Source organism: Xenopus laevis, chromosome 9_10L (genome assembly GCF_017654675.1).
Source record: "Xenopus laevis strain J_2021 chromosome 9_10L, Xenopus_laevis_v10.1, whole genome shotgun sequence".
Classification (NCBI taxonomy): Eukaryota; Metazoa; Chordata; class Amphibia; order Anura; family Pipidae; genus Xenopus; species Xenopus laevis.
The window spans coordinates 9,414,240-9,428,172 of record NC_054387.1 but is presented as its reverse complement, the minus strand read 5'-3'; the positions used below and the strand labels follow the sequence as shown (position 1 = coordinate 9,428,172).

General features: G+C 42.8%; 1 protein-coding gene across 5 annotated transcripts in view; it reads left to right on the top strand.

Moving 5' to 3' along the window:
* Positions 1-791: 791 nt before the first annotated feature.
* The window catches only part of zmynd8.L (zinc finger, MYND-type containing 8 L homeolog), a 73,755-nt gene continuing 60,613 nt past the window's right edge, over positions 792-13,933 (top strand). For 2 of the 5 annotated variants that reach the window (XM_041577126.1, XM_041577125.1), the window contains exons 1-5: positions 792-852; positions 3,370-3,444; positions 7,041-7,084; positions 7,451-7,684; positions 7,968-8,114. In XM_041577126.1, coding sequence (XP_041433060.1) covers positions 7,671-7,684; positions 7,968-8,114 — 161 coding nt within the window. In that variant the 5' untranslated portion in view covers positions 792-852; positions 3,370-3,444; positions 7,041-7,084; positions 7,451-7,670. Of the gene's footprint in view, positions 853-3,369; positions 3,445-7,040; positions 7,085-7,450; positions 8,424-13,732; positions 13,804-13,933 lie in introns of those variants that run through there. The other 3 variants (XM_041577127.1, XM_041577128.1, XM_041577132.1) reach the window with 3 other exon arrangements.

The window sequence follows — 13,933 nt, the reverse complement described above, 5'->3', positions numbered from 1 at the left end:
TTACTTGAAATGACAGGGCCTATATCACTAATTCTAAGCAACTTTTCAATTGGCCTTCATTTATTTCACTGTTTTTGAATTATTGGCCTTCTTCTTCTTTTGACTCTTTCCAGCTTGCAAATGGACCCCATCTAAAAAAATAAAACCAAATGCTCTGTAAGGCGACACGTTTATAGTAATTGTTACATTGTATTACTCCTCTTTCTATTCAGGCCTCTCCTATTCATATTCCAGTCTCTTGTTCAAACCAACGCGCGGTTGCTAGGGGAATTTGGACCCTAGCAACCTGATTGCTGAGACTGCAAAGCTGCTGAATAAAAGCTAAATAACTGAAATAAAAAAACATGAAAACCAAGTGCAACTTGTCTCATTAAACCATACTAATAGTTAATTTAAAGGTGAGTGACCCCTATAAGAGCAGCTGTGTGGAGTAGGGAGTTATCCTATTACCACAAGGTACTATGAGACAGGTGCTACTGGGTATTATGGGGGTCACTAGTGTTATTTGTGCTTTGGAAACAATGGGGTTTTGCTGCTGACAGAGAAGTGGATTTGGCTGGAGTCCTACTATACCAGCTGACTGACTGGGAGTTTACACCTGATACAGGGAACAGAGAGAGGGAGTGATTGTGGGAGTTACTTAAGACACAACTTGCTCCTCCAAATAAACACAAACTAAAGCTTAACAGGCCGCCTCAGACACACCTTTACACGGACACTATTGGCTCACAAACTACCTTGGAGCCTTTTCCACTTCCTGATTGCCCTGAGAGCCTCGCACTGTCAGCTTGCAGCAGCCAATAGGAGCGCACTTCCTGCAATCTGAGGGCGGGACAAGGCAACTTCCTGCAGGTATGGAGGAAGCAGGAGCTGGTTATGGGAGCAATGTGATGAACTGAGCAAGAAGCCTCATAGTGAGAGGCCTTAGCTAGTGGGCAGGTCAGTAGATGTGTGTGGGAGGGGGTAGCTAGGGACTTTCTTCCACTGGTGATGTTGCTGATTGTCATTTAATTGATTTATTTATGAAAAGAAAGGACTGTGGCAGGTTTTGGGCTGCAGCTGATTTAAATACCTCCTAACATTTTGGAAATAAAAAGAGGGACAAATAAGTTGCTGTGCGCAGTGCAGTGAATTTTTGTGGCCCACCTTAATTACCATGTTCATGTTACAAAATTTGGCAGGTTATGAAAGTTTGAACGTGGTTTTTTTCCCCAGTTATTACAGTTTTGCTAATGAAGGTGAATTGCCCTTTAAGCTGCAAGTCTAACTTCTCCCAAGAGACATGTTATCTTATAGTGTTACAATGACTTATTTGTATTACAAAAGTATCTTATCTGCTGCTGTGGCTGTTCTGGGCTCTCTGCCAAAAAACAATTAAGTTGTAAACATTGTTTCTTTTTCTGCCTGTTCAGTGCAGAGACAACCAGGACTTTCCAGTACAAACAAGGGACTGCGGGTTGTGCTGTCAAAAGAAGGACTGTCCCTCTAAAAATGGGACAGTTGGGAGTTATGGATTTAGGTGGGACAGTCTTGCATTGCACAAACTAAAGAGGTGTTGCTAGTTGAGGGTTTTACACAGACCAGGGTATAACTAGGGTGGATTGGGCATGGACTAAATTACCCCATGGACCTTCGTAGCAGGCTTAAGCCTATTGTACGAATCCTCGAACGATCGGGCTTCCCCATCTCCCGACCTGCCACTAACCATTCAGATCAAATAAAGTAGTAAAAGAACAGATCAGCCGATGTTCTGCCCCTGACAGCAATCGTACGAAAGTTATGTCCGACAAAAGCTAGTGACAGTCTCCCACTGAAAATCGTACGATCGGCAATACACGCAGAGATATCACCCGCAGCCGACAGAAATCTTTTAACCTGTCCGATCAACCAAACGGGTCAACGGGACTCTCCACACACGGTCCGAAAATCAGATCTTTGCGTCTATGGTCAGCTTTATCCCCATATCTAATAAAAGGCACTACGTTTGCCCAGGAGCAGTAACCCATAGCAACCAATAAGATGGTGACCAGTAAATTGTACTTGCTGATTGGTTGCTATGGGTTACTGCTCCTGGGCAAACTTAGTGACTTATATTACATAACTCCATTAAAGTCAAACAAAGTCACCCTATGTTGTCCCAGCTCTCCTGCAATAACTGTCTCCTGCTCCCTGTAATTGGCACCTGAATGAATTATTACCCCAGCAACTGAAAAGGCCTGAAAAGTGCAACTAAAACTACCTCAGATACAGGTAGCATTGGGCAAAGCTGGGGCATAAGTGGGCATGGGCAAGATGCACGTTGGAAAGAAAAAACGCAGAGTGGGTGTCTGTCGTGGGCTTGTTATTTTACAGTATGTATGACGGCATCCTCCCCTAAATAGCTATAATATTGATTTCAGTCTGTGGCCTTGTTTCCCAGTGGCATAACTACCATGGGGACATGGGTGTGTGACTGCACCAGGTCCTGCCCCATCATGGGGCCCAGTGGTGGCACTGGTGTGCAATATCAGTGAGGAGAAGGTGGGTGTTGAGTTTCAAAGGGGTACCTGGTTGCAAACCCGGACCCATGGGTGTTTAGTTCTCAACTTACCTCTTTCATCCCTCATCAATTACTTACCACCTTTCTGCTAAGTGGAAGAGCTGATTGGTGGTTGGGAGCTGCTCTGAACTGTGAATCAAAATAAGCCCTGGCATTTCGACTACACAGAGCCCCAAACAGCACCGCAGCAGCCCACTAAATAGTAACTGTCTATGGCATTTTACAGCAGCCCATCTGGCATTTGCCATAATCCACAGATTGCCAGTCCAGGACTGGTTAGGAGGAAGAGCTGATGGGTGGCAGCAGGCCCGGATTTGTGGGCAGGCTGCATAGGCCCGGGCCTAGGGCGGCAAAATGCCCGCTGGCCGCAACAGAACCTGTCCCCAACAGAACCTGTCCCCACCTGTAGTGAACCCACCTGCCGCCCTTGTCAACTCGCCCTCCCAGTGTCGGCTATTGGAAAAATTCCAAAGCAGGGGAGCGGGTTGGGGTGAGCTGGCTGGCAGTGGGCGGACGAGCGGGTCGGCGGTGGGAGGATGAGCAGGTGGGGGGTGAGCCCAATCCGGACCGGGCGGGGAGGTGTGCGGCCTAGGGGCGCACATTTTAGAAATCCGGCCCTGGGTGGCAGGGTTGGCTGAAGGAGGTGGGCTTAAAGTGATACTGACACTAATAAACTACTTTTTTAAATACTAATATACATGAAAAGTTACCTATAGGTCAAGTTGACCTTTTTAGCTGTTTTCTCTGCTATTGTTAAGTAATTGTAACTTGAAGTTCCTAAACCGGACTGTTTTGCTAACCTGACTGTTCCTTCTTAACCATTCATTTAGAGTTTCTAATGCTAACGGACTCCTGCTGCACAAATATGGCAGCCCCATCGTAGAGGAGCATGGGGGATCATACAGGTAATGTATATAAAGACAATGTTAGTATGCAAAGACAATGTTATGATAGCTGTTAAACAGGTGGTTTCAGAACCTCTTTAAGGCACCTTCAGGAGGGTTCCTCACTGAAAGAAAAGGGTGGGTGCAGGAGGGTCTCAAACTGAAGGGGAAGGGCTTGAGGTACAGGTATAAAAAGTAAAAGGGCTCCAGTAATGTGACTCCATTTTTTTTTTCTTTACAACCATCACTTTTTGCAGAGTGGCCAATTTTATAACTGTCACCATTGTGCATGTCATGTTGCAGGTTTGGCACATTATGCCCTTCTTAATGCAAGTAAGTAAGACAAATATTGGCAACAACATGTGGCTCAAGATCCAAAAAAGGGATACCATTCTGTTTATGTTGAGTCGACTTGATCCCTTTAATACAGTGTCATTTCTTCTTGCAGTAATATGGTCACAGGTGAGAATCTAGATTTTTACTCTATTCTCATTGCCAGCAGTGGAGGGCAGTATAGGGCTATTCTTGTGTGAGCCAAAGGCCTCGTGGCCTGATTGCTGTTATTCCATAATAGTTTTTTTAAGAACATCACAAATTGGACTGAGCACTAAATGCTGACCTTGTATAATCTGGCTCAAAAAGATTTAGGGCTATGGAAGCCACCATAATTCTTAGCACCCAGTATTATAGCACAGGAATATTCTTTTTTTTGTACAGTACTGCGGAATATGTTGGTGCTTTATTAATACCTGCACTGTACATGTTAATAATAATAACCAGCAAATGAGCTGTCTGGAAGTACTGGGAGTTGTATTTTAGGAAGATATTCAAGGCTGAGTTTTATTCCTACTTCAGAACCTTGGCAACAATGTAGGGAAAGTTAACCCCTTACATGCCGCCAATTGCAAAATCTGCAGGGATGACACAAGTATCAATGTGCCAATTCCTCTGATTCTAAGTTTCCTCTATGGAATGCAGAAGAAATTCATGGTGCTATTTATGGCAGCCATTTCCGTAAAAAAATTAACAAAAAATGAATTTATTTTTGCATTTTTTCCCTATTAATAACATTGGCATCAAGCATCGTTTGTACCCGCAAGGTGGTAACTATAGCAGCCAATGGTAATAATGATGGCAACTGTGTTTTTATATCCAAACAGCTGAAATCAGCTCCGCTTTCAAGGGCTTATTTACTAAAAAGAAAATGCTAAATATAATAAAAAATCAGCCATGTTTTTTTATGTGCCCAATGCCAGCATGGAAAAAATTAAAAACCCCAGTAAAGTTGGCCATGCACCTAAAAAGCCGCTCTCTTGGTCCAATATGGTCCCTTTTATACTGGGCTGATCCTATTGTTTGGCTCTTGGGCCAACTATTGTATCATAACAAAGGCCGCACAGATAGGGTTGCCACCTTTTCTGGAAAAAAACAGCCTTCATATATATTTTTTTTCCCTATTGATAACATTGGGATCAACCATCATTTTTACCGGCCAGGCTGGTAAAACACAGGCCATATCATTAGGAGAGGACTGCATCAACAAGCCGTTTTGGTCCTTGCCCTGACAGGTTTTTTAAACCTACTGATGTTCGACCAAATATCTCTAAAGGAGGAAGTCAGGAATGGCCATACCCTGGTATATAAGCCGATGTCTCTCGGTTTGAATGGGCCCAATTTGCATCTTAAATCTGCCCATTTATAAGGCTAGGGCCAAACGAGGCAGAAATCAGCCTACTGAAATCTGCAGGCCGATCTCAGCTCCCGACCGCTAGTGCTAGCAGAAACCTCTTCTGTGTTCGCATACGGAGTCCATAATGTCTGGCCCTAGTTTATGGCTTTAGGGTATATATTTACATGTGCAGATAATTTAGGGCTGTTTGGCCAATTTATATGTCATTTGTCTGAAATCTGCTTATGTTTATGGGTCAAGCCATGTGTCTGATCATGATTTTGGAAGATATATATATATATATAATACACAAAAGCCATGAATATCTTGTAAATTATATCCTTATAAACGGTGAGTTCTGATGTCATCAGTTATAAATGGTGAGTTCTGATGTCATTTCTGTCACATGACTCACTAAAATTTGAGTATTATAATAAATAAAGTACCCCCAGCTGTAAAATATGAGGATATTAGAAGTTACCTCGGAGTTCCATGACCTTTATAAAAACACTCTGCCTTCGGCCTCGTGTTTTTATATGGTCATGGAACTCCTCGGTAACTTATAATATCCTTATATTTTACAATAGAGGGTACTTTATTCACTATATATATAAATATATATATATATATATATATAATTATTAGCAGAAAGGATGAATGAGATACCCAGGAATCATTGGAGTGCCCTGTATTGGCCATTACCAATAACCTGCTTGTTCAGTCTTTGGTTAAAGGGCCAGTATTAGGGTTGCCACCTTTTCTGGAAAAAAAATACCGGCCTTCCTATATATTTATCTTTTTTCCCTATTAATAACATTGGGAATCAATTTAAAATACTAACCAGGTGGCAACCCTAGCCAGTATATATCCAACTAAAGATGGCGATACAATAGGAAGGTGGCTGTACCATATGTGGCCCATCCATCTGGCAATTGGGTGGAAATTGTACCCCGTTTGCCTTCATTAGGTCTCCCATCAGGCATTTTTACAATAGGAGGTACCATAGGTACATGGTGTTTTTCTGCATCATAGCCATGAGACTAAGGTGACTTCATACTGTAAAGGAAGGAATTGAGTAGACGCACTCAATTATTGTGAAAGGGGCTGTACTCTCACATACGAATGTATGCGCCGAACGCAGGTGAAATGCAACATGCTAGGTCCAGTCTGCATTTGGCTCATACATGCGTCTGTGTGAGTACAGCCCCCTTCACAATAATTGAGTGTGCCTACTCCTGCGCTCCCCTGCGGCTGAAAGGAAGAAAGTGCAACGCAGGAAAAACCGCCCGTGTAAGAGCCTTAAAGTCCGCCATTGTTAGTGCTGAATCTTTAGATACAGGTAGAATTCTATTGTTTCTACTTTCTACTTGTGTCTCAGACAATTCAGATCTACACGTGTGTATTGAAACAAACAATCTTTCCTGGAAAAATCGTAATTGTAATGTCTATGGCCACCTTAAGTCTGGCAATTTATTCTTTTATGGATAAACCAGGAATATCCCATGTTGATGAAGGAGTCTACTTACAGCATGCCTTGCCCTAGAGATTAAGCAGGGCTGTAACAAATTCATCTTGCAGTTTCTCTCTGTTTGTTAAAGAGGGTGGCTGCGACCCAGTGCTAATTAAAGTGCAAAAGAGCTTTATTTACATACAAATAGACCCTGGGCTTTGTCTCTTCTCTTGCTTGCATACCTGGGCCTCTCTCACATGGAACAGACCTCGCAGAGTTAAAAATCTGCAGTTCACACTCGGCTACAGCGGAAGCCTTCCCCCCCCTTTTGCCCCCCCCCCTTCTGTTGCTTTAAGGACAGTTTGAATTGGAGGCCTTGGGAGGATGGGGGCATTATAAAAAAAAAATAGGTTTGTTGAATGAAACACTCTGAGCATTAGTCATGTGCCTTTTGTGTAGTGATTTTTATTTACCCTTCTGCTGCTTTCTTTACCCAAGGTGCAAGAGGAGTCCAGTCCCGATGCCAGCAAAGTCTCCTGAAGGTTTGTGGTGGGGGTTTTTGTGCCTTTTGCCTCCATACAACATTACTACTGACAGTTTCCTTATTACACAACATTATTCCTGCAACTCTGCATGTCTTTGCTTTTTTTTTTATGCAATAATATCAAATTAACAGCATGTCATGTCATGTACAGAAATGTCTTTTTTATTTTTTTTTAATTTTAACAAGCTCGATAGCAATGCTTTTATTTTAGTTTGTCCCCAGATCTGTAGCCCATGAGATTAAAATACCCAGGTTTTTTTTTTCCTGTAAAATGTAACGTATTTGGGAAATATTTTAAAACATTTTGCTGTTTTAGAATAAAAAAAAAAAAGGCCTAACTTAGCCTGTCTTTTCCCTTGCACAGGATGCCTTTTGCTTTCCAGAGCTGCACAAAGATAATCACTCAGGAAGTGTTTCAGCCAATGGCCTGAAGCGTGACATCAGGATTTGTGCAAGCACCCAATCCAGCCCCGGCTTCTATGAAGGAGACAGATCATCAAGCTGAAGTGCCAAACCCTTTTCTGTCTGAGTGCAGAGACTCTGTCCTCCATGTTTTATAAGTATTGACATAACACTGTGTTACAATGCATCCACAGAGGTAAGCCTGGCTTTTTTTGCTTTTTGAAAATTTTCAACCCATCTCATGGATGTACAAACTGTGCTTTTGCAGGTCACATCTCAGAGACTTGTCATGCAAAACACACAACATAGCACTTTATTTCTACAGTGTAAATGTGCTTTCTTTGGGTCACATGGTCTGGATGCCATGAGCCACTCTGGCTAGAGGGTAGCTTGTGCTAAAGGAACTTGGGCATAACTTTTTTGGTTTTTTTTTATCCTTCCTCCCAGTGCAAAAAGTGCTGTGTTTTTTTTTTCCCTAGTCTTTCACAAAAGCCTCCTGGTTCTCCAAGGAAGAACACTCTCCCTGCATTATTGTCACATGCTGCTGTGGAGAACATGGAGTCTGCACAAACATTAAGCAGCCCCCAAGGAAACCAAACGCAGGAGGCTGGCAACTTTAGCATCAGGCAAGTTTACCTTCTTTCTCACTAGAAGAAAAGTCAAGGCCTTCAAGGAAAATTAAAAAAAAAATATACTGTTTAGCAGGATTCCCTTTTCACTAATGCCTGGGTTAGATTTGGGGCCTAGTCTGCATTCTGGATTGATTTGCCCCAAAGTATTCTTTGTTTTTTTAATTTTTTTTTAATACATTGAGGACTTTTTTAATTATATTCCTGCACCTTTCCCTGGAATACAATTTTTTTTTACTGTCTTATACAATTTTAAATCTGGACGTATCATATCTCACAGCAACAAACTAATATGGATTTAACACAGTAAGTACTGAACACACTTAATTTTTTTGTATTTTTTTCTGGGTGTAATTTTTGCCTATAACTGCTTTTCTTTCATTTTTGTTTTAGTTCAAAATAATTCCATTTTTTTCGGGGGGAGCTGCTTTTGGTCTCTCCTGGAAGTAGATTATAAACAGGGATATTTCCTAGGCAGCATGATTATTTCTTTTTAGCTATAAATTACTGGAAAGGCCTGCTAGAGACGAGGCATATAGGCCTTCACTAATGTGAACAAGGGTTAAGTAACTATGTAATGGCTGCTGCAACGTCTGTGAAAAATTTTCTTTACTCTGAAAATTTCATTCAAGGGGCTGGCAGGGTAATTTTAAAAATAAGTCAGATTTTTGTGCTTTGTAGTAAAGGGGTAACTATCTAAGTGGCTGTTTTTTACTCTCTTTTTTTTTTTTTGGTGTGTACGAGGATTTTTCTGTCCGTGTATCAGGCTCTGCTGTTACTTCTTGCTGATCACATGCAAGAGAACATTTTTTACTATATTTTAGTGCTGATCAACTTTTTTTATAATTTTGTTCAGTCAGGGCTCTGATCTAAAATGGCACACCATATCCTTTTGTAAATGATTTCTCCAACCCACTAAACAAAAGGAAGTGGTATCTCAGAGAGAATTGAGTATTTGTGTTACATTCGCTGAGACTTTAATCAGCTGTTTTTGTACTGCGTTTGCAATCTATATTGCATGCTGGGGATCCCCACCCCCACCATTTTTAGTTTTAAGGAAACTGCTGTACATTACAAGATAGATTTGACATTTTAAAGGAAAACGTAAGTACAGGCAAGTCATAGCTGTGAGAATTCACCCCCTCCCCCAACAACCTCTAGGCCTTGTACATTTTCACGGGAGGCATTGTATATTCCTCGTTTGCATATTTTACCTGTTGTTGTTGTTTAAACCATATTTAATTCATATTTTCTTATGAATGTGAATTATGTTTTTTTTTGGTAAGCCCAGGATATACCATATTCCGTCAAGAAATGCATTTAAAACAAATGTCGAGATTATTACCCAACCTAATTCACGCAGGATGCTAGTTAAAAATTAAATGACTGGTTTTAAGTTTTTGTGAAGGGCCTGACACACGAAGCCATGCAGCTCCATGACAGCCAGGGTCCTGCAGTCACAAAATGGCAGCTTATATAACATGCTGTTAAATGGTTGCCAGTCTCCAAGCAACTTCACTGGGCTGCATTATGCATTCCATATACACAACATTTAGTGCAAAGCAAATATTTCCAGGCTGGGAAGTGTAACATTTGCGTACAAGTTGAAAGGGGGTTTGTGTTTTTTTGACCCAATTTATTCCCATCCCCCCACAGTTTCGGTGCAGAATGCAGGGAATGTGTCTGCTCTGGTGCCTGATTCACAAAGCAGATAAGAGAGGAAGACAGAGCACACTGGGGAGTTGTCACAGAGAGCTAACTACGTACTGATGATGGGCATGGTAGTTAGGTTTTTAGGCCTACATCGTTTTTTTTTTCTCCATGTTTTATCATGGCTGCAATAGAAACTAAACTGGTGCCATTCTCCAATTGAAAGCTTTTTTCCCATTGGTCACTACTTGCACCAATTATTCATTAGTGGTGCTGAAGTCCAGTCCATAAGGACCCAAGGGCAGATACCTGGTGGGTATTTGCAACATTTTGCTATTCTTGAGCCTGTTCTTTTGATATCTTGTGTTTCTGTCCGCCAACCCACCCACCCACTCTTTAATCTTCCATGCAGGCGTTTAGTATAAATATGGTGCATTTCTTCTCCTAGATTTTCCAGACCTGGCAACTGATCATTACGGCTGCCTGTAGGCGCTGGCCTTTTTTCCTGCATCCAATGTTGCCATAATGCAGTCAGCGCTACATAGGCCGAAGGACAACCTGGAAATGTAAATTCGACGTCCTTGGTTATGTGACGGCCCAGTTCTGTAGAATGTTGTACAGCAGGCAGTTAATTGGCTGCTGGTGAACTCAGTTGGAAGCAGTTGGTCTACTAAGGGAGTATATGGCTTGTATGCCTAAGGCCTCCAAGCATCGTAGATTTTATTTTGCGTTTTTTTTGCCATAAATTATTGTCTTAGGTAGCTTGTCTATAACAATCACATGGCTATGGGCCCGACTTTGTTGGGCATAGATAATGGGGTTTCATTCTTTTAAACTTTGGATGATTGATCTCGTTTGGAGAGATGTGCTCGTTTGGAGAGGTTGCCAAACGAGTGGATCTTGCCCTTGAGTAGACGATATCGGGCTGATTTGATCATGGGTCTAAGGCCAGAAATGCAGGCAGAGGGATCAAGGACCACATCAACAAACCAATGCAGTCCTCAATCCGATGGGAATTATAAGCCTTACCTATTGATATCTGACAGATTTTCTGGCAGATATTGATAGGGGAAGCCCGTTGGAGGGCCCCAAACACTGGCAGCTTTTATTGGCCCGTGTGTGGACACCTTTACTCTCAGAACCTCACCAGATATCTTTTAGCAGTACAGCAGAAACGTACATATACATGTACTGATAAAATTTGCTGGGTCTATGATGGCTGGATGATCCCTACCTTCTATGCAGACCCGGACTGGCAATCTGTGGATTCTGGCAAATGCCAGAGGGGCTGCTATAAGGTGCCATAGAAAGTCACTATTTAGTGGGCTGGTGGGGGCTAATTGGACCTCTGTGTACCTGAAATGCCAGGGCCTATTTTAATTCTCAGTCCGGACCTGCTTCTATGTACCATGAATATTGATCGGTTTCTTAATCACTCATCTGCCAATCCAGTTTGGTGGCCAGTGCTTCTTGCTGTTCTAGACATTATAGAACAAAATAAAGGAGGCCATACCATGTATGGTCACTAGTACAGCATTCATCCTCAAGACTATTGGCCAAATACCATATATGATCAGCGAGTAAGAGGCCGCTTAAGGCCAAGACAACATGTTGTATTCAGTTTCCCATTGTAGACCTTTTTGATATTGCTTGCTGTACGTGGCATTGATAGAGTACCATTTGTGTGTAGTTGAACGGGCAGGGGTAGTGCCAATGGCCAAGCCCCCTCGATTGCTGTGGTTTCACTGCTCACAGTGAAAGACCAAAAAGAAACCAACAACAATTGTGTTGCAGTCTGTTGCTTATTTTTTCGAAGCTATGTGCTAAACCTCAGCTTTCCATTAATGTCAGGGAATCGTGCTTGCAGGGTTCCCCAGTGAGGGTCATTGCTATCACTCGTTAATCTTTATGCCACTTCCCTGAAACCCTAGAGGATCCTGCATACCATATTTTCTAAATATGTCCCATTTACTGTAGTCATCTAAGCCATCTACTTCCCATAATGCAAGGATGGGCTATTATTCTTATTAGCATTTTTATTTATATAAATAATGATGGTAAGGCTGTGCTCATTAGGGCCTATTGCCTGAGGAACTGTTCGAAGCTTCTCCATACTGGTGACGACTGGTCGCTTGGTAATTATTGTGAATGAAGTTATTTATCCAATTGACAGGCAGCAAGTAGAGATATAGGGTATTTGTAACGTTATCTATGCATAGGTGATGTTCAGATGCCTGCAAAGGCGCCCGTGCTCGGGTGCCTTCAAAGGCGCCCGTGCTCGGGTGCCTTCAAAGGCGCCCGTGCTCGGGTGCCTTCAAAGGCGCCCGTGCTCGGGTGCCTTCAAAGGCGCCCGTGCTCGGGTGCCTTCAAAGGCGCCCGTGCTCGGGTGCCTTCAAAGGCGCCCGTGCTCGGGTGCCTTCAAAGGCGCCCGTGCTCGGGTGCCTTCAAAGGCGCCCGTGCTCGGGTGCCTTCAAAGGCGCCCGTGCTCGGGTGCCTTCAAAGGCGCCCGTGCTCGGGTGCCTTCAAAGGCGCCCGTGCTCGGGTGCCTTCAAAGGCGCCCGTGCTCGGGTGCCTTCAAAGGCGCCCGATGCTCGGGGGCCTTCAAAGGCGCCCGATGCTCGGGGGCCTTCAAAGGCGCCCGATGCTCTGGGTGCCTTCAAAGGCGCCCGATGCTCAGGGTGCCTTCAAAGGCGCCCGATGCTCGGGGCCTTCAAAGGCGCCCGATGTTCGGGGGCCTTCAAAGGCGCCCGATGTTCCGGTGCCTTCAGTGGCGCCCAGTCAAAATTTTCCAGCCAGCCCCATCAACAAGATGACGATATCCATCTTCTGCTATCAGTCGGCTTGTCTCCCACCATACGCGCAACGAATATTGTACGAAAATGTATTTCATACGATATTATCTGTGCATCTATTGCCTCCTTAAGGCCTAAGACCTTGAGAATGAAATTAGTTAAAACTGATCTTCACCCCTATAGATGTGTGTTTCATGCACTGTTTGCACTGTATAATTTCCAATAAAAGGGTTTTAATGGAAGTGAAATAATTCCTTACTGTAATATTGGTGTGCCTGAAGACGAAGCCTTGAGGCACACCTTGAGCTGAGTGATATTGGGCTGATCAGATGTTTGACCTTTGGGCCAATAAAGGTAAATGCAGGCCATTAGGGGAGAATTGGAGAGAGGTCTGGAAGAACAAAGTCCGCATATTTTATCGACCTGTGTATGACCACCTTTAGGCCAAGGTCTTTTAAAAAAAAAACCACTTGTGCTGTTATGATAGCAGTACATTTTCCAACCTATCATCATCATCATTTATTTATATAGCGCTGTCAAGATACGCAGTGCTTTACCTATCTCATTCTGAGCAGATACCATGTTGACATTAGCCTTTTTATAGACACGTCAGCTGGTTGGTGAAAAAACCAAACATGTATTCAAGATATTCCATCGCAATATGCAATCTATTTACCCTGACACATAAACAATAATAATAGTGAGAACATTTGCACACTTAATCTGCTTTTGCACGCAAGCACACCCATTCCTGGTTTCACACACTGTCAGCGGGGAAGAAGGGGGGAAAAAAATCCTGCATTGCACCAAGACGCCAGGGAAGGAACAAAAGTGTTCACCAGCTTTTGCCGGCCAATCGGCCATCTCAGTGCAGCACCGAAACCAATGGCAGCAGAGGAGGTTAAAGATTGACAGCTGCAGAGACGAGGCGTGAGAGGCCTTCTGGAAATTTCTGCCAAGCTCTTCTTGCTCCATGTCACTGAGTCAGGCCGTTTAAGGGAACTTGTTTATATTACAGCTCACGGAAACTGCATTTAACCCCCTGTCTACACTGCTGCCGTGTTCCGTAGTCAAACATAGGTATAAACCTGCCGTGTTAGCTTTAACACTGTAAGTGCCTAGCAAGAATCTATATGATATAATCCTTGTCTTTTTTGGGACACACTTTGGACACTATATTTCTTCTAATGGTATAATATTTGTTTCATTGCACTTGCTGAGTTTAGTTCATCTGCAGCTCAGAGGTAAGCCGGCCAACCACATATTGTCCATATATATATATATATATATATATATATATATATATATATATATATATAACATTTTGTACCATTTTAATGTTTGTGTTTTCAAGGAACAATCAGGACAGATATC